The sequence below is a fragment of the Salvelinus sp. IW2-2015 genome, linkage group LG4q.1:29, assembly GCF_002910315.2.
Source record: "Salvelinus sp. IW2-2015 linkage group LG4q.1:29, ASM291031v2, whole genome shotgun sequence".
In the NCBI taxonomy this organism is placed as follows: Eukaryota; Metazoa; Chordata; class Actinopteri; order Salmoniformes; family Salmonidae; genus Salvelinus; species Salvelinus sp. IW2-2015.
In genome coordinates this window covers 34,172,634-34,192,858 of record NC_036842.1, presented here as the reverse complement: position 1 = coordinate 34,192,858, position 20,225 = coordinate 34,172,634, and the positions used below count along the sequence as shown (strand labels likewise).

Genomic DNA, 20,225 nt, shown 5'->3' with positions numbered 1-20,225 from the left:
TTACATGTGGTCTGTGGTTGTGAGGCCGGTTGGACATATTGACAAATTCTCTAAAATGACTTGAGGCAGTTTATGGTAGAAAAATGTACATTCTAATCTCTGGAAACAGCTTTGGTGGACATTCCTGCAGTCAGCATGTCAATTGTGTTTACATCCCTGTTAGTGTGCATTTCTCCTTTGCCAAGATAGTGCATCCACCTGACAAGTGTGGCATATCAAGAAGCTGATTAAACAGCATGATCATCACACAAGTGCACCTTGTGCTGAGGACAATAAAAGGCCACGCAAATATGCAGTTGTCACACAACACAATGCCGCAGATGTCTCAAGTAGAGGTCGACCAATTATGATTTTTCAACGCCGATACCGAGTTTTGGAGGACCAAAAAATGCCGATACCGATTAATCGGCCAATTTTAATTATTTATTTGTAACACTTATTTTAACTTAATATAATACATCAATAAAATCAATTTAGCCTCAAATAAATAATGAAACATGTTCAATTTGGTTTAAATAATGCAAAAACAAAGTGTTGGAGAATAAAGTAAAAGTGAAATATGTGCCATGTAATAAAGCTAACGTTTAAGTTCCTTGCTCAGAACATGAGAACATATGAAAGCTGGTGGTTCCTTTTAACATCTTCAATATTCCCAGGTAAGAAGTTTTAGGTTGTAGTTATTATAGGACTATTTCTCTCTATACCATTTATATTTCATATACCTTTGACTATTGGATGTTCTTATAGGCACTTTAGTATTGCCAGTGTAACAGTAGGGCTTCCGTCCCTCTCCTCGCTAACTAGCTAGCCATTTCACATCGGTTACACCAGCCTAATCTCGGGAGTTGATAGGCTTGAAGTCATAAACAGTGCAATGCTTGAAGCACAGCGAAGAGCTGCTGGCAAACGCACAAAAGTGCTGTTTGAATGAATGCTTACGAGCCTGCTGCTGCCTACCACCGCTCAGACTGCTCTATCGAATATCAAATCATAGACTTAATTATAACATAATAACACACAGAAATACAAGCCTTAGGTCATTAATATGGTCGAATCCGGAAACTATCATTTAGAAAACAAAACGTTTATTCTTTCAGTGAAATACAAAACCGTTCTGTATTTTATCTAACGGGTTGCATCCCTAAGTCTAAATATTTCTGTTACATTGCACACCCTTCAATGTTATGTCATAATTATGTACAATTCTGGCAAATTAATTACGGTCTTTGTTTGGAATAAATGGTCTAAACACAGTTCGCAACGAGCCAGGCGGCCCAAACTGCTGCATATACCCTGACTGCTTGCACGGAACGCAAGAGAAGTGACATAATATCCCTAGTTAAAAGAAATTCATGTTAGCAGGCAATATTAGCTAAATATGCAGGTTTAAAAATATATACTTGTGTATTGATTTTAAAGAAAGGCATTGATGTTTATGGTTAGGTACACATTGGTGCAACGACAGTGCTTTTTTCGCAAATGCGATTGTTAAATCATCACCCGTTTGTCAAAGTAGGCTGTGATTCGATGAGATATTAAAAGGCACCGCATCGATTATATGCAACGCAGGACAAGCTAGATGAACAAGTAATATTATCAACCATGTATAGTTAACTAGTGATTTTGTTAAGATTGATTGTTTTTTACAAGATAAGTTTAATGCTAGCTAGCAACTTACCTTGGCTTCTTGCTGCACTCGGTAACAGGTAGTCAGCCTGCTACGCAGGCTCCTCGTGGAGTGCAATGTAATCGGCCGCAATCGGTGTCCAAAAATGCCGAATACCGATTGTTATGAAAACTTGAAATCGGACCTAATTAATCGGTCGACCTCTAGTCTCAAGTTTTGAGGGAGCGTGCAATTGGCATGCTGACTGCAGAATTCTACACCAGAGCTGTTGCCAGATAATTGAATGTACATTTTTCTACCATAAACTGCCTCTGTCCTTTTATAGGATGTGGCATTATGTCTAACCGGCCTCACAACCGCAGATCACATGTAACTGGGAGAGTAAAGTGAAATTATATTCAACATTCTGGCTTGGGTAGAGAACATTTCCAAACTAATGTATGACGTTAACCTCTGACTGTAACCAGAGGTATCAGTCTGTCAGGCAAACTAGCCCCATTTGTTCTTTCATATTTAGCTACACTAGCTAGCTCTATTATTGAGTACAGTTGATCTTGGATTTACTGGCAAGGTCGTGTGGTTTATTGCTGTCTGCGCTTGTGATACTAGCCTATTTTTAAACACCACGGATGATGACTTCACATGTGGCTGAGTCGTTCCCTGTCACAACAAATCAGCAAAGTCCTCCCCTCTAATAATTTTCGGAGAGTCCACGTGAAAAGCGGAAACCACGCATGTGGTTGTGAAATTGCGTCTTCCTTGCAACTATGTAATGTTTAGGCTAGCCAATACGGATATTTTTTTCTTCCTGTATGCTTGCCATGAAGTGAGTCACCGTCTAATATTGGTAGGTGAGCCTCTCATTTTACCCCATTGAAAGCTAGAGAGAGTCTAGTTGTAGATAAACCTATTTGTTTGGTTTTAGTTGTAATTTGTTGGACATATTGCTATCCTTAGACTCCTGGCCAAGGTTAAAATAATAGCTGCGTGAGCGTCAATGTGTTCCAGAGAATTGTTTAACTATGTATCCCACCAATAAATAAGGTGGGTGCGTGTGTTGAATGGGATCATCCAGGTGGTAAGTCTCCACAGTAATTCAAGACATAAGCAACAGGAGTGGTGTAAATGACTTCATTCTGAAACCTGACTTGCTTAAATCAGCCATTAAACAGTGCAATTTGGTTACTCCAGAGCAAAGATCTCTACAACTATTCTTACTCGTTATGTAATATTAGGCTTTGTAACTGGCATTGGAATGCTAAACAGGAAAATTAAAATGTACAAAGAGGAAGTCGATGTTTACTGGCTGCCTCATTCCGGCTCATAGTACGCTGAGTAACAGAGTTGGCATGTGTCAAGTCTTTGGTACTGTTACTCTACAATGCTTTATTTTCATAGACACTGAGCTATAACTGTGTACCTGTCACACACACCTATCACACAGTGAACAAGACGACATCATAGCTATATCCTATGCCAGCCCGTTAGTCCTCCTACTTTTGGTAAGCACTGACTTTGTGGTTAAATAGTGCTCAGTGACACACGAAGGCTGGGTCTGCCACAGTGTTGTCAAATCAGTTGTCAAAACACTGAACTGTCCTGTTAATATCTGGGTCTGTTCTCTGCTGTGGTGTTGTCCCTGAGTTGTTTGCGTCATTGCTGCTGTGACTGAGTTTGTGAGTGCCCTGTGGTTAACACTTGTAATTTGTCTGTCTTAGTTCAAACCTGTTGACAAGTATTATACAATCTTGCTCCTGGGCACTAGGCACCCAGGGTGTGTAGACAATACCACTGCTGTGGACATGAGTGTTTGCTGGGCTCTGGGATCAGCGGCACTGCCAGGGGACGAGGGGGAAGGAAGTCCTACAGAGCTGGTCATATTGTTAGAGCCAAAAGTCAGTGCAGCTTAAATGGCTGAGAGAGTGTGGACACTCTTTAACAGTGTGTTAGACATGGTTTTTCTCCAAATTGTTGGGTAATATTCACTTGGGTTAGGAAGGCCTGAGAGATGTTGGAGCCGATTGTAGGGGCAGCTATCTAATATTGGTTAGTTGTGAGCTTAGCTTAGTGGTAGCAGAGCTTCCCCATCACTGGCTTTGACAGCACTGTTTTCATCGCAATCTTATTATTTCCCCAATGTCATCAGCCTTGTCCAGATGTGTGCATTGTGTTGTGTGCCTGACTGTGTGACTGCACTGTGTTCCCTTTTTGTCTGAGTGATGTTTGGCTGAGCAGGTCCACAGTAGCTGCTTGTTTAGCAATGAAAGCCCTCTAAGTCTGTCCCCTCTGCTCTGGACCTGAGAGCCAGCCTTCCATTGGCACATGGTCTTCTCCAGTCCAGTCTACTCTGTATGGCACACTGAGGAATAACCTAAACAATGACCTGGGAGAGAAAAGCATTGCACTGTCATAATGAATCAAAAGAACCAGAGACTAATTCTCTTGCTATTTCTGGAGCTTCCTTAGGGGCTAGGGAACAGGCGAGCCAAGCATGACTAATGCCTGAACTACATCAGGACATTTTTTGTATTTGTATTTTTGATCTTTTTGCAGGGCATTTGATTGCACAATTTTGCATTGGCTGTGCTAGAGAGGAGGTTTTCTGTATTTTTGATTGTGGTATTGACTGATACTTTGGCTGTGTTTTACAGCCTATTACCTACAATGTTGAGTCTTCACATGTTGGATCCAGACTCAGATTGGCTGTTTGTTTCTTTCCCTAATGGATTTATTTTGTCTCCAGCTGTAGCATGTCCAAACTCCCAGACTCCATAGACGTCGGGGATTTCTCCATGGACAACATGACAGGTACAGTACCTGCTTCCGTGTGCTCCTCTGGTACCACTACCTAGGTTACCTACCCTTGAGTGTTGTGACTTTGAGAGTGAGAGAATACTACCCCTAAATGGTTTCACCATCCGCTTGATTTTGTATGGAGTTATTTTCTGTTGAACATACAATCGCAGAGTATGTGCAGAGCAACTGCCTTGTACAATCAATTGATTTACTGACTCCAGGTAAGAATCTGCATTTTCTTTTTTATTTCTTTTTTGCCACCTGATCCAGACACCTTTTTAGCAGGGCTTTCCGTCAGGCTCAGCTGTGCTAAACCCCTTGGTAACCAGACACCTGAGACAATTATAGCGTCTCTTTGCAGCCTGTAGCTGACACGCCACCGTGACTCCAAGCTGCAGACTGGACTCTCCTCTGGGACTGGGGGGGACGGGGACGCTTAACACAGTGGGGCTGTGAACAGGTTATTAGTGTAGTATAAAAATGGGCTGTTAATTTATTTAGTGTTATATGAGCAGTGGTGGAGTCGGTCAGTCTGTGGTTGGCTTGGCTCACTGACCCCAGGAGTGCTAAACGGGGCAGCTTTCCAAGATAACACTCAGTCTATTTCACCTCTGATCTGTGTGTTTATCATCACTATGATTTACCCTGGTGTTTTTCATAATAAAAGCTTGGTACTGTACCAAAGGTTTTAAGATGAACTATGTCATTATCATATAAATAAGAATGAATAGAACGGGCTTGGAAGCTCTAACCCTGGCAATTGACTGGCAAATTCATGGGTACACTTGCAATGGCTGCCTGGTATTGTGGCGCAATAATTTCCAGAGTATTTTGGAATGTTCTGTCAACTGATTGTTAATGTAGAATATTCATTCAAATGATGCTAACTTATATCGCTCATGCAGTGGAATGTATTTTTTGTCATGTAAGTTAAGCTGACTCAACAAATTACACCACAGGGTGCACTTCCTCCTTTTACTTCATGGCATGAGTACACTCAAAATGGCTGCCAGTCCTCCCATTATGCCATCATTGACTTGAATGTAGACAGCCTTTCTATTCATTCTTATTTCTGTGGTCATTACCGTATGTGAACTGAACTAATGTCAATTCTCCCTCTTGTTCTTCTACAGCCCCTACGTTTCCAGATAAGATGTCCCCCGTTAAGGCCGCTCTCACCCTAAAAGACTACGAGAATGTGAGGGATTTTCATCACTTCAATCCCTATTATGGAGATGTTTTCTGCCTTACCTGACAAGGTCTCCAACCATTGTAGATACCATTTCAAGAGGGCTGTTCATGTGTCAGGATCCCAAATGGCGCAGTGGTCTAAGGCACTGCATCTCAGTGCTAGCGGCGTCACTACAGACCCTGGTTCGATTCCAGGCTGTATCACAACTGGCCGTAATTGGGAGTCCCAAAGGGTGGCGCACAATTGGCCCAGCATCGTTAAGGTTTGGCCGGTGTAGGCCGTCATTGTAAATAAGAATTTGTTCTTAACTGACATGCCAAGTTAAATAAAGGTTAAATAAAAAGGATGCTCTGAGACTCTAACCAGCATTGTCTGTCTCAAACTAGTTATTTATCCTAATATGTTCCATTTAAAATGGTAATCATTTCATGGTAAACCATTGAATGGGAATACAGACCACTGCAGCATGCATGTAGGCTAAGCACTATGGAGCCAAGCCTTATCCCAGTATCAGCGACAGACATGTCGGATATTATGGTTTTTAATAAGCCTGATCCAGTGTCTAGCCAAACCAAGGAGAACAGGACAACACTTAGCCTTGTTCCAAACATGGGGGGAGAGCCTACAGTAGGGGAAGCCTGCTGAAATTCAGTGGTTTACTCAGATTTCTCTCTTCTCCCTATGCTTGATGATTAGATGTTGGTAGAGTGGTCATCTGGACTCCATCTCCCACTCCAGATGTGTGCAGTTAAAGGCCCTGTAGCACAGTGATGCACAGTCTGCCGAAGCTGAATACCTCTCTCCCCTTTCCCAGACCACAAGAACTGTCTCAAACATGGCTTATTACACTACCCCCACCCCCCGTCCTCTTTCTCTCTTTCTCTGTCTCGCTGTGTGTGTGCTTCTCCACTGGACCATGTGAAATGACTGCTTTTTCTCTGGGGATAAATTGCTCAGCTGCTATGTTATTTTGACCTCATTTACTGTATTTGCAGTAGCCTTGTTATAGACTGTATAGGCAGTTATACATCGGATGGTTATTACAATGGTCTGATTTTCAAGAAGGTAGTAGCTTTAATGGTCATAACTTTTAGTTTTCATTGTCCAACAGTGTCTCCTTTTCAAATCAAATGAAGTCCGAGGTTACATAAGTCTGTGTTTCTTTTCATCTCCTTCTATTCTCAGCAAATCATGACTCTGAAGAAGGAGAACTTCAACCTGAAGCTGCGTATTTACTTCATGGAGGAGCGCATGCAGCAGAAATGCGACGACTCCACAGAGGACATCTACAAAACGGTGTGTGTGTAGAGGGGGGTGTGGTCATGTGTTACGTCATTCACACCCGTCAGTGCCATGATAATGTAATATGTGACTCAGTCATTCATAATTAGGAACAATGACCACATGGCCCCAGCAGCCATGAATACAACAGGCCATTGTTCCACCTAGGGCTGGGCGGTATACTGTATTTTATTATATACCGGTATTGATGTAGCGACCGGTTTGAGTTTTTACTTTACCCTCTATAATGGTATTTCAATGTTTGGTTTGTTAAATGTGATCCGCAACTCAACAAATCTGCGTATTTGGTATTTTTTTTTAGTTTGATACTTTAGTCATCTCCCTCTCTTCCCGCATGCCACTAAACACAGCAAGCCATGCCCCCTGTCACTCAAGGAGAGATTAGTTGCTTGACCACGGAGTTACAAGCACTTTCTTCCTGTTCTCTCTGCATGGTCAGATGGATGCAACAAGATGTTGGTGACATGCTGCTTTCCACAAGCATTCTCGAATTACACTATTAGTGTATTTTACTGTCTGCAAACTACTGTCTGCTAGTTTGTCTTAGCAAGTTGTTGCTAAAATAATTTGTGTTAGCCGCTAATGCTAATCACTAGTTAGCTGGCTATTTAGCTTGACAAATGTAATACGAGTCAGCAAACCTAGCTAGCTAATACTGCCTGGTACTAATGCTGGTGTAGGCCTAGATAAGCATGTTTGTGCAACGGTATCTTATCAGAGAGGAATAGGTGAAGCATGAATATTTTGGTTAGCTAGCTACATGAAAGTAAGAAAACAACATGTAATGTAACATCTAATTAGGGCCCCATGGAAACACGGACTCAAATCAAACCGAGCTTTATTTATACAGCACATTTCAAACATGGAATGTGCTTTACAGGAAAAACTAGTAAACAATAAAAATAAAAGCTGAAATATTTACTACACAACAAACATAAGATAAAACAACTAAAGAACAACACAAACTAAACAACTAAAAAGCACCCCAAGGAAAAGCAAAGATAAAAAATATGTTTTAAGATCTCTCTTTAATATATCCACGGTTTCTGCCCCCCTCAGGTTCTCTGACAGGCTATTCCAGAGGCTGGGGGCATAAAGGCTGCCTCGCCATGCCTCTTGGTCCAAGGCTTTGTGCCAGAGGACCTGAGGGACCTACTGGGTACATCACTTAAAAGCATGTCTGACATGTATTGGTGTGCACAATCGTGGATTGATTTAAAAAACAATAGAATAATCTCCAAATGAATTCTTAAACTCATAGGCAGCCCGTGCGGAGAATTTAAAACCGGTGCATAATGTATGCTCTTCGTCTGGTCCTGGTCAGTACCTGTGCTTAAGCATTCTGCATGTTTTGCAATTGACCAATGGCTTTCTTGGGTAGACCAGACAGGAGAGCATTACAGTAGTCAACCCTGCTTGTAATAAAAGCATGGCAGTGTTTCAGGTGGTAAAAAGCTATTTTGGTCACATTCCTAATGTGTAATTCAAAATTTTGTTCAGGATCTAAAATAACACCTACGTTTTTAACATGGTGTTTTATCTTTATTGCCCGTGAATTCAAATGTGCGGCTAGATTCACTCTCTCTGATCAACAGTGGTCTCTACCCTGTCAATAATTCCTGTGTGATATATTCATTTGTTGTCATGTCAAACAACAATGTATTCAAGGTGCTGCCCACCTATTCAAGGCTGCTGAGGGAAGGATGGCTGCTTTTTCTCCGGGGATATGAATAGAGTCATGAATAATGGCTGGAACGGAGCAAATGGAATGACATCAAACACAAGGAAACCATGTGTTTTGACGTATTTGATACCATTCCACTTACTCCGCTCATTCCACTTACCACAAGACCGTCCTCCCCAATTAAAGTGCCCCCAACCTCCTGTGCTGCCCACGATATTCCAACTATAGAATTAGAATAGTCATTATATATCATGACTCCCAACAGTTCAATGAACTAGGCCTATATTTTTTTGCCTCATCATACTGCGTGGCACAGTGTCGAAATGATAATGGAAGTGCAGGAAAATGCTGGCCATTATTTTTGTTTGGAGTTGGATTGAACAGTATAAATGGAGAAAGCCTATAATGTGTGTGTGTTGCCACCCTGGGGTCATGAACTACTTGGAAAGTATATTTAGAACTTTTTTATTATTCCAAAACATAAAATGTCGTCAAATACTGTGAAAAATGTGAAAAATATTGATATGATATTTTGTCCATATCTTCCAGCCCTATTTCCACCCAAAAACACAGCTAACCCCCATCAGAGTTTAGCCCACTGATCTCAGACCAGTCTCACTACTTTACTAAATACTCATCTACCATGAGTGTTCTCTCCAAAGAATGTAAGAGTGGCGCTGCTCCACCTTGTGGGTCTCCCACTGCCGTACGCAGCAGCAGCAACACCTTGTTTAAAAATCCTTTGGAGAAACTGGTGTCTTACATTTAGCCCACTGAACTCAGACCAGTTTCACTACTTTACTAAATACACAACATATCTCACATTTATTCCACTGATCTCCGAGACAAGTCTCTGTCTTCTTCATAGAAAAATATTGTCTTAATTTATTTCTGTATTCTATTTTATGATCTGCCTGCAATTGAGTACACACCTACTCATTGTTATGATATGAACACATAGCTTTCAGTGCCAAAGCGAATTACATTATTGAAGTATGCAGTTGAGGACCATACTCAACATCTTCTCAGACCATACTTGGAGTGCTTTAGGAACCACTCCAAACAAAATACAATGCAGGAATGAACTATTGGATCTAAGCTACGGTGTGCCAGGTTTTTCCATGTAAAACATCTGTGTTAAAGTGAATGGAATTTGACTGAATGATTCTCCTCCTCAGAACATTGAGCTGAAGGTGGAGGTGGAGTCTATGAAGAGAGATCTGTCAGAGAAGCATGAGCTACTGGTGTCTGCATCGTGAGTACCGACTACTGATGCTATCGGTCTGTGAGTACCGACTGCGGCTGGCGCTATCGGTCTGTGAGTACCGACTGCGGCTGACGCTATCGGTCTGTGAGTACCGACTGCGGCTGACGCTATCGGTCTGTTAGTACAGACTGCGGCTGACGCTATCGGTCTGTGAGTACAGACTGCGGCTGACGCTATCGGTCATCAATAGTCCTGACTCACTTTTCACTCTTTGATTAATCACTAGTTCATTAGTTGGTAAACATTGACTGTCATTGATCCAAGTGTGTGTGTTAGAGAGCCAGTTGTGTATTTTTTACCTTTACTTGTCAAATAACTTTAGTTTATTCTGTCAAATATTGAAAATCCAAATAACAAGACAGGAGTGATCAAAGTTTATTTATTATCAGGAAAGCGTTGGAGAGCCTGGCAGGTAGAGAGTCTGGTGACTCCCTGCGTGTGAGAGAGCGAGCCCACAGAGAGATGGATGCACTCCGAGACACTCTCAACAAGCGCATCGCTGAGCTGGAGCAGGTGAGCACTGGGCTACGGCATTACTGCACTAATATGAACACTGACTACAGAGCACCTTAATTGGGGAGGACGGGCTTGTGGTAATGGCTGAAGCGGAATCAGTGGAATGGTATCAAATGGCTCCGTTTGCTCCGTTCCAGCCATTATTATGAGCCGTCCTCCCCTCAGCAGCCTCCACTGGTCTTACCATGTGTCTAAGAGACTTTAGTCAAAGTTAGGTGATAATGAAAAGGCACATTGTTGGAAAAGGTCAGTGACTAGTCTTGGAACATTCCCATCAATTTTCTCTTCCATGTCAGGGTCTGAGAGCGGCCGAGAAGGAAGTCGACAAGATGGCCGCCATTGCTGAGCAGGAGAAGGTGAGAAGCATTGGTATGGAGAAGCAGCTCTTGGCCCTAGGCCGGTCGGGAACCTTCACCCCCATCCATGTTCCCAGCTACGACCTGCAGCAGGCTCTACAGGAGAAAAACGGGTAAGGACAGATACAAAGGGGCTTTTCAACAAAGTGTAAAACCTAGGCTGTGTACGAAATGACTCCCTATTCCCTATATGGGTAAGTACTTTTGGCCGTTCAAAAGTAGTTCACTATATAGGGAATAGGGTTCCATTTCAATTGCAGCCCATGTACTTTTAATTTAATATCTGCTGTGATATTCTACACTGAAACCAACATGTTGATCATGGAGAAATTAGATGATTATGTAGCTCTGATGTACTCTGTCTCTTCCATTTCACCTGCCTTGAGTATGAAACCTAATACTTTTGTTATCCAATGGCACCTAAATGTAAGGACAATATGCCATTTGTTTATAATGGGGATAAATGTTTTGATAATGTAAACATAACGTAGCCTACTTTTTGTCCCTCCAGTGTCATAGATCAACTGAGGATATCTGTGATGAACCAGGAAGCTGTGATCCAACAGCTACAAAGTACTGGCAGAGACCAGGGGACGGACGCACCAACCACAGAGCACACCCTACAACTCTCTGCTCTCATTGGCCAGAAAGACAAGGAACTGCAGACTCTGAGGGCTGAGCTGGGCCGCGAGAAGGGCAGGACGGAGAAGGACCATCAGGTGTTTTAAAAAAATAGATTTCTGTTGCCATATTGCCTAACGCATATCAGCTCAATATCTCAATCTACCAACTTTACCCTCTTACATCATGTGATGACAGACCGCCCCGGAATCTATGATTCCTTCCCATCCAGTATTTCCTAGGCTCCTTCTCGACCGTATTGGAGGAAAAGGTCCATTCCCTCCTGCTCCAGTGCATTTTGAGAACAAATTGAGGAGAGAGAGTGCCAGGAATCAAGAAAATATGTATTGAGAAGGAGCCAGACTCTCAGAATGAGTGCCTAAGGGGGTAGGAGCCGGTTGAGGTTGTTTCTGGATGGGGCCATGAGGAAGATCTCAATAATGCATACTCCTCGCATCTTCTTCCTCATCTCCAGCTCAAAACCCGTTGGATGAGAAAGCCAGTGGTCCCTCCTCTCTGACCTTTTCCTCCAATGGGTTTTGAGGAGGAGGAGACAGGACGTGGGGACTTGGGGAGATCTTCCCATAGTGTCTGACAGTGCATACACTAATGCGTATTAAACTTCTCTGAGTGTCCAACTAGAGTGTACTTGCTTGTGATTGTCTGTTTTGTTGGGTTGTATGACACTCCTTTTGTCTAATTCTGTGGCGGCTCTTTTATTTAGTGACAGGTCACGGTGTGCCCACCAGGCATTAGCTACCCTCTCTTAGCTGTCGCCTGCATTCATGTAATTCAAGTGTACACACACACACGCATGTCCTCTGACCATATATCTCTGTGTGCGACATGGAACAGACACAATCTGTCAGGCGGTTTGACTCTGAATCTGCTCCATGAGAGGAAATGCATTCTGAAATGATTGTCTATTGTGTTGCCCTTTTTACGTCCGTATACCTCCTCTTATGTTCTTTGTTGGTTACAGTGCTGTTGGTTTCTCTGTGTGTGTTCTGCTTTGTTGTGGCAGGCAAGAGCTTTGTAGTTTATAGAAGTTGCCGTCATCAGAGGAAGCTGACGTCATTGGTTCCGCAGGGAGAGAAGTAGAGTTGTCAGATGTCTGTTCTATTCTTCTCAACCATCTACAAGCTAACACTATAATCTACTGCTAGAATCTGTCTACTTTATTAACCTAAATGATGTAAAATGATTTAATGTATGGTTGTCTTAACTAGCTACAATAAGTTGAATGCACTGACTGTCATCCGCGCTGGATAAGAGCGTCTGCTAAATTACCTAAATCAAATGTTATTTGTTGCATACGCATGTTTAGCAGATGTTATTGCGAGTGTAATTAGATGCTTGTGTTCCTAGCTCCAACAGTGCAGTAATATCTAACAATACATAATACGCAAAAATCCAAAGTAAAATAATGGAATTAAGAAATATATTAGGATGCGCAATGTCGGAATCGGGAGATTAAGTGTGACGTATTGTCAGTATGGGGATAGAATATATACTATATCTGAAGAATACGTGGATAGTGTATGTACAGCAATAGTTGAATAGTCTGGACTTGACTACTGCTGGGTAAAACAGTATGTGAACGTTGTTAAAGTGACCAGTGTTCCACATCTATGTACATAGAGTAACCGGGTGGCATCTGAATAAAAAATATAAAAAAATCCATTAGCCTAGGTGTGTGGAGAGACAGATATTGTACATTTATGAGGAGGAAATTAGTCCTGAAAAAGCTTTCCGGTTTCACTGACTCACCCAATGATGCACAGCTCACTCACCGGTGATGGCTGATAGGCTTCTGGCACGAGCGCATCTCTTTTTATTTTTATTTGCTGTTCGATCAATAGGCCTATTTGCAAGTTGCTAACATATTTAGTAGCCTACAAACAGATTAGTCTTCTTCTTTCCATTTGCTTTCCAACCGGTGTTTTCCCACGATTGCATATGAAATATTGCGAAAGGCCTGTTTTGGCTGCATGCCGTTCGCTGACAGATTTGCCTTGCGTTCCCAGCCGTAGGCATGCCTTGTGATTGGACTACACACCATCCACAGCTAGGCTATGAAGAAAAAAAAGCTATTGATCCTCTGTGGCTAAATTTAAAGGCCTACTCCTGATGTAGTATTCCGAATGATACAATTTCTATTCCCGAACGGAAGCAGTAATTCTATAACTTTTGACAAATGTATTTCAATTTCTCAGAAGAGTTGCGGCACCTCCAGCACGCTTACCGCAGCTATGATTCTATAAGGAAATAGATGAATTGCAACGCTGGAGAGATCAGTTGCGGGCTCATGTCTATTAGAGCGGAGAGAGATCCTAGAAAGTTAATATCATTCTAGACTACAATGTTGTGCAAACCATAAACCCGAGTCAGCCCAACACTAATCAGTTGTTAGGATATCAATTATTTTCACATTACATTATTTTTAGGGGGCAGGAGAATTACAGAGTAGGCTAAATTGAATGAACTGTGATTAGAATTTTTACATTGCATATGATGAATACTTTTTCGTGCCACGAGAGGTACCGCCTCCTGGCAAATGGGTTCCGGAACGAAACAATCCAAAATTGAGAGTTGCCAGATCCTGTTCCGTCAGGATCCGGCTCAAATTAAGCACTGTTGATAGCAGATCAAAATATGGATTTCATCTACAAGATGGACAAATATAGTATTATTATTTTGTCCTGTCAGACAGTAGCGGAAGCTGTCAGTGTCCATGTTTCCTCCTCTCTCTTGGCCCAGGTTTCTGTGTTAATACAGGATTAGCATCCCGGCAGGAGAGAGTTGCCCTTAGGGTTATTTATGGACTAACTTTATATTAAACACCACAACCCCTATAGGTTTCTATTGGATTCTGTCTGGACTGTCTGTCAGATTACATGGTGTAAAAGGGGTAAAGCTGGGTAAAGAGTCCAGTCTCTGGGTTGTTAGGTCAGTAGTGTGTATCAGAGAGCCGCACACACACACAGAGGTCTAAGGGGCCAGGCAGTTCATCACTGTAGCTCTATCATGTTTTCTGAGGTGAGGCAGGTGGTGGCATTGAGGACCAGGTGAGGCCATCTCTTCATCTCAAATCAGATAAATCAGATTTACCTTAGCCTTGCCAAGGAGACCAACACACCTTAACCAACCCCCTGTCAATGTCACAGACCTAGGGCCCGCCCAGGCCCTGCTGTCCTTGTTGGGGCAGCCAGGATGAGTAGATAGTCCTGGGTTCAGATGGGGCTGGATTACGAGGCCAGCAGTCAGCCGTAACACAGGAGATCACCGCGGGTCCAGTCCAGGGGATTTGGTCTGATTGAATGTGTGGGACAGCGGAGGAGGGATTAGAAGATGGGGCTTAACGCTTACGCTGCTCTCACCAGGAAGAGCTTTGTCAGTCTCTCCTCTTCAATCAGAGCGGGAGAGTCTGCTGTATGCCATGGCTGGCAGACTGACGACCATGGGAAAGGGGAGAGTTTTTTGTGTTTAGGGTCTGTTGGGAGCATTTTTGAGTGTTGGACTGAACTGTGAGCTTACTGCACTGTTCCTGTCACAGAAATGGAGAGAGCATTTTCTCTGTGCCATGGCTGGCAAGCTGACGATTGCGGGAGATTGGAGCGTTTATACACAGAGCCTATCTGAGTGTGTTTCTCTGTTGGACCAAACCATCACCATGAAGGACCCATGCCGCGTATGCAGATTACGCCTCATTGGCAGCCAGTGCCGCTGGATCTTCAACCCGTCGGGCAAACGGCAGCTCCAGGTCATCCTGTCCCACGTGCTGGGGCGCCAGGTCGACCGCGACCCTGACGGTCAAGCGTCAGAGTTCCTGTGCGGCAAGTGCGTGTTCACGCTGGAGCGCATTGTGCAGTGCGACGTGCAGATCGGCAGGCTGCAGGAGGAGCATGCTGCCCAGGTGCAGCGGTTGCAGCAGGAAAGAGAGAATCTGAAGCAGTGTGTGGCCCACGTCTATGGACGCCACAACCCCCTGCCGGAGAGGCCCGACGTGGGGGAGGTGAGCACCATTATGACCCCCCTCTGGAGGTCCTCTGAAGGTGGAAGTCCCGACGAGTGCGGGGGAGATCAGTTTACGTCAGAAGGGCAGAGGAAGGAAGATGGAGGGGATGGGCGGGTGAGGCGCTCTGTGAGTATGGACCTCCTGGGTGGTCCAGTGGGAGCCGCAGGTCGGTCAAGCTCAGCCCACAGGAGGGTGCAGTCTGGTGGGGATCCCTGCCCGGAGAAGAACCCTGGGCTTCGCTCCCGGAGCATGATGTACCAGGACCTGGTCTACCGCAAAGGCACCCTCTCCTCCCCCAGTTCCAGGTTCCGCTCGGCCTCGCTTCAGTCCCTCAACCCTGACCACCCTCAGACAGAACCCCTGGGCCCCCTGTCACAGAGACCGTGCAGAGAGTCAAAGATATCAGTGAGGGAATGCTCTCCTTCAGTGAGCCATACTACCACCAGAAACCAGAGAGGGCACTCCCCAGCCCAGCCTCCCATCTCTGACCTGCTGCAGCTGCTGCGCTGCATCCCCAGACGACCAATCCCAGGGACCCCCGGGAGCCGCATCCCCGTCCTGCGGAGGAAGCCCAGGGTGGGACAGCCACTCCCCCCAGGATGCAGCATCACCCCTGGGGCCCGACGCAGACGGAAGGAGGCTGAGTGGAAGTCCCTCCAGGACCTCACAGAGGAGTTTAATGATGGTTACATTCCTCTCAGAGCTGAGGTAGTCAAGTCATCTCACCTCAGACCGATCCTCTGTAGAGAATTTGGAAGGCCATGGAAATGTAGCTTTAGACTGAATGGATAATTATTTGACTAAAAAAGATCTACCAGTTGTGAGGTTGGATATCGTCGCAGTAAAGGATCAATTTTTGTTGATAATGGGAAATAAAGTATATGTGAATAAATAAATGTAGCAATAAAAGGGATTCACAGGTGTTCTCTGCCCCTGTGAAAGTTTTTCCTTCCCCTTTTGATGTCCTATTTTCATTTCTTAGCCAACTCATTCTCTTTGACTAATTTCCCAGAATTCTGTTTCCCTTCCCCAGGGTTTCACTGAGCAGCTGAATGAGGTGAGCAGGCTGGAGACAGCCCAAAGGCAGCTGAGTGAGGAGATGAACCAGTTCAGAGCAATGAACCAGAACCTCTCCAAGACCCTGGAGGACATCCAGAATAACAACAAGGTGATTTGGGGGGGAAAAGAAATGCATTCCAGGGTTTTTCTTAATTTTAAAAAATATTTTCTATATTGTAGAATAATAGTGAAAATATACATACATACCGGTAAATGTTTTCATCATGGAATTTTCACTATTTTGAAATGAATACACCTAGGCAATCCTTTCAGTTCTACAGAGATGGCTATGGGGTAGGAGCACATATTTAGGGTGGATTCAAAATGTACCATTGTGATTAATTGAACACGTTGGAGGAAGATGAATTTACTGTCTCTTGTTTTGGCTACTGTTGATAATTGGATATAGAGAAGGGTGAGCCGGTCAAGGATCGATTCGGACAAGGTGGTAAATTGTATGACAAGCGACAGCTTTATTTAAGAGTAAAGATATCTGGTACAAGCGTATACGGTCTCGTTCCTTCGGCTCATAGAGAACCTCCAGAAAAAAGCCCAGATAACAGAGTGCATATACATTTTATACAGTACAGAAAGTAGGTTGAGTCTGGAAGTTCTGGTCCTCTGGTTGGTTCTGATGAGTTGGGCGAGGTCTCCTTCAGGCCAGTATCACTGTCCCATTGGCTCTGAGTAGAGTTCTTTGTCTTCAGAAATGTTCAGCTAAAACAGGAGATTAGGTGTGTGCGTAGATGTTCCTATTTTGACATTTCTGTGTGTCTCTGTAAAATGTTCAGACTGAAGAGGAGTTTTTGTGTGTGCGTAGTCAGCCCCCTGTCCTTGGGTATGCGTGTGTGTGTCTTATTATCTCGTGAAATACAGTACCAAGCACTCTTTTCTTATCAGTGTTTATAAAAGGTCAGTGTCAGCCATCTGTCTCTGGGTATGTGTGTGGGTCTCTGTATCTGTTTATGAGTTTGTGAGAAACCCTGTTTTGAAAGAAGTTAGTTATAACAACGTAATAGCAATGTGCTTGTGTTATTTTAAATGGTATTTATTACACTACTTAATTAGATGCAATTTAGCAGATGCTTTTATCTAAAGTGACTGTCAGTCATGTGTGCATACATTTTACATATGAGTGGCCCTGGGAATCTAACCCACAATCTTGGCGACGCAAGTGCCATTCTCTCACGACCGTAGCTATAGAGGACCACAAGTGACCACTTTTTTTTTTTTTTTTAACAGGTACTGTCTGGTAAGCTGGAGGAGACTGAGAACGAGCTGAGCTCGGAGAAGAAGAACGCTCTGAAACGAGACAAAACCATCCAGGGACTCAGTTTGGTGCTCAAAGAAAAGGAAAAAGAGGTGTGGTTGATTAGATGATATTCACACTGTAATAAATGTTGAGGATGATAACCTCATTTGATAAAATACTGCTGTAACCAACTATTGTTGACCACAAAAAAATATCGCCTCATATGCTATGCCATTTCTGTGCTGCGCAGACTGCGGGCTTATGTAACATTGTCACACCAACACGTCTGTCTCTGTCTGTGTGTTCCAGATTGAAGAGCTGTGCCATGAGATTGAGGACAGGGACGAGGCATTAGCTAAAGCCAGGGAGGCAGCGCACAAAGCCCAGCTCCAGAAATACCAGGCAAGTCAGATCAGACACAGCATTGGCCGCGTTCCAGGCCCAATACATCAGTTGCGCTGCATGCATCAACCAATGGCTGTGTGCCACGTCATTCACTGCGCAGTCGGGCATGGAAGTGCTATGTCGTATGATGTTATTCGCTAAACACCATTAAAGGTATTGTGAGATCTGGCAGGCAGCTGCAGTGTGTGTATCTACTCTGCTTTAGGGCTGTAATGTCTATCTGTGCGTGTTTGCCAGAGGTCACATCAATACAGACTTCTGCGTTGCACACACATATACTCAAAATACCAAAATAAGTCTCCTGCTTCTCTAACTCTATCCATATTCATGCTTTCCCCCCAGGGTGCAGAAGAGCACCAGTCTCTGCTGATGGAGAAGCAGGCGGAGCTGTCCCAGCTCCAGGGCGAGCACCACACCAAGCGGCTGGAGGCGCAGAAGCTGCAGCGCTCCCTGTGCAGGAGGGAGCAGGAGCTGGCTGATCTGCAGCAGGCCAAGGAGCAGCTGGAGCAGGAGCTAGAGGAGCTGCAGCAGCAGAGGAAGAAGGGGGACAAAGCTCTCAATGTAAGGCCACAGGAGGAATATCTATTGTTTTCCTGGGAATTGCCAGGGACCTAACGATATGGTGTTATCATGATACTTAGTTGCTGATAATATATCTATTGTGTTTCTCAAGATTCTATCCGTTTTGCGATTCGAAACAGATTTTATTGTGATTTGATGTTCCAAACATATTGTTCACTATATGTCTGCTGCAGAGAGACAAGAGAGCATGAGAAAACAAGTTTTGATCAGTTAAGGAAATGAAAGTGCCAAAAAACATTTTGGCTCACTATTTAAAAAGAAAATGGAGAACAAGCAATAACAAGGGTCCCCAACTGGCGTCCCCCGGGAGTTTTTATTTGGTCCCCCAAGTAAAAAAAAAAAATAATAATAATAAAAAATCATTGTTGGACTTAAGAGTGTAAAAACACCTCCAAGTGATATTAATTTATGAAATCTGTTCACAAGTATTTCCAGACATAATAGAGATGTGATCGTATACAAATGAAAGCAAGGTTTGAAATGATTATGTTTTAGTAAAATATTATCTGTTTGGGCTTCTTGCGGTCAACAATTGATTTGTAATTATGTTCTGGCCACCCGACCATCTGCTCAAGAAAAAAATGGGCCCACAGCTGAATCTACTTGATGATCCCTGAGCTACACAAAGAAAAATACAGGAGTTTTGGCACATATACAGCCGACTAACACTACCTTCAGTAGCAATAATAAATAAAAACAATATACCATTATCCATTCACGGACCGGTTTGGATTTTTACTTCACCTTCTATAGCAGTATTTTAATGTTTGATTAGTTACATTAAATAATTCAGTAATTACTCAAAGTTATGGCAATCATCCATTTTTATTGCCAGTAAGAAACTACTAACTGCTGAGAATGAATAGTTAACTTGCTAGCACAACAAGTCAACAACTTTAGGAGGGTAACCTTGCCAAATAAACTCCCGGAAATCGTCTGTGGCGAAAGTAAGAACTGCAAGGACTAGAGGGGGGTAAAAAACGTGACGCAGTGTGTAAATAATAACAAATTAATGAAGGAAATGAAGAAATGTATTAAAATGCTGGAAGTGAGTGTTGGAATTCAACAAATAACTTTGCAAATGGCAACCATTGGTCGAGTACCAGAGTTAGAGGCTACAAAATAGGATTTTGATTCCTATGCAATGTTCTACAAATAAGACCACTGTCAGTTTTGTCCTATTATTTTTAGTTGAAGTTTGGTTGAACAGTATAAAGCAATGCAATCAGAATGGAGAAAGCCCATTTAATAAAACCACTTAGGATTAATTTGTTGCCATCCTAGGGTCATGCACTACCCATGAAGCATATTTAGAACTTTTGTTATTCAGAAGTGTCAAAAATGAGAAAATACTGTGATATGATATTTTGGCCATATTGCCCAGTCCTACTTTGTTGTGTGGAAAAGCTTTGATATTGGCAATGGGCAAGCTGGGAGCAGGTATAACAGCTGTCCTATTTAACCCATTCTGTAGGTTTACTACGGCTGCTTCTTTTACTACCATGTAACTACGTGGTTTTACCCGCGCATAATAGAATGCAGAATATA

At 43.3% G+C, this 20,225-nt stretch overlaps 2 protein-coding genes across 7 annotated transcripts in view; both read left to right on the top strand.

Annotated features, from left to right (window-relative positions):
• Positions 1-20,225, top strand: part of cdk5rap2 (CDK5 regulatory subunit associated protein 2) — a 64,705-nt gene that overhangs the window by 2,782 nt on the left and 41,698 nt on the right. For 5 of the 6 annotated variants that reach the window (XM_023984501.1, XM_023984504.1, XM_023984500.1 and 2 more), the window contains exons 2-12: positions 4,371-4,435; positions 5,557-5,621; positions 6,801-6,911; positions 9,780-9,856; positions 10,258-10,381; positions 10,681-10,853; positions 11,252-11,459; positions 16,413-16,547; positions 17,681-17,800; positions 18,000-18,092; positions 18,438-18,656. In XM_023984501.1, the coding sequence (XP_023840269.1) occupies positions 4,371-4,435; positions 5,557-5,621; positions 6,801-6,911; positions 9,780-9,856; positions 10,258-10,381; positions 10,681-10,853; positions 11,252-11,459; positions 16,413-16,547; positions 17,681-17,800; positions 18,000-18,092; positions 18,438-18,656 (1,390 nt within the window). Of the gene's footprint in view, positions 1-2,370; positions 2,475-4,370; positions 4,436-5,556; positions 5,622-6,800; positions 6,912-9,779; positions 9,857-10,257; positions 10,382-10,680; positions 10,854-11,251; positions 11,460-16,412; positions 16,548-17,680; positions 17,801-17,999; positions 18,093-18,437; positions 18,657-20,225 lie in introns of those variants that run through there. The other variant, XM_023984502.2, reaches the window with a different exon arrangement.
• Positions 14,767-16,171, top strand: LOC139027146 (uncharacterized). Its single transcript, XM_070442309.1, has one exon. It carries the CDS (start codon positions 14,945-14,947, stop codon positions 16,169-16,171), a length of 1,227 nt encoding a protein of 408 aa, XP_070298410.1. The 5' UTR covers positions 14,767-14,944.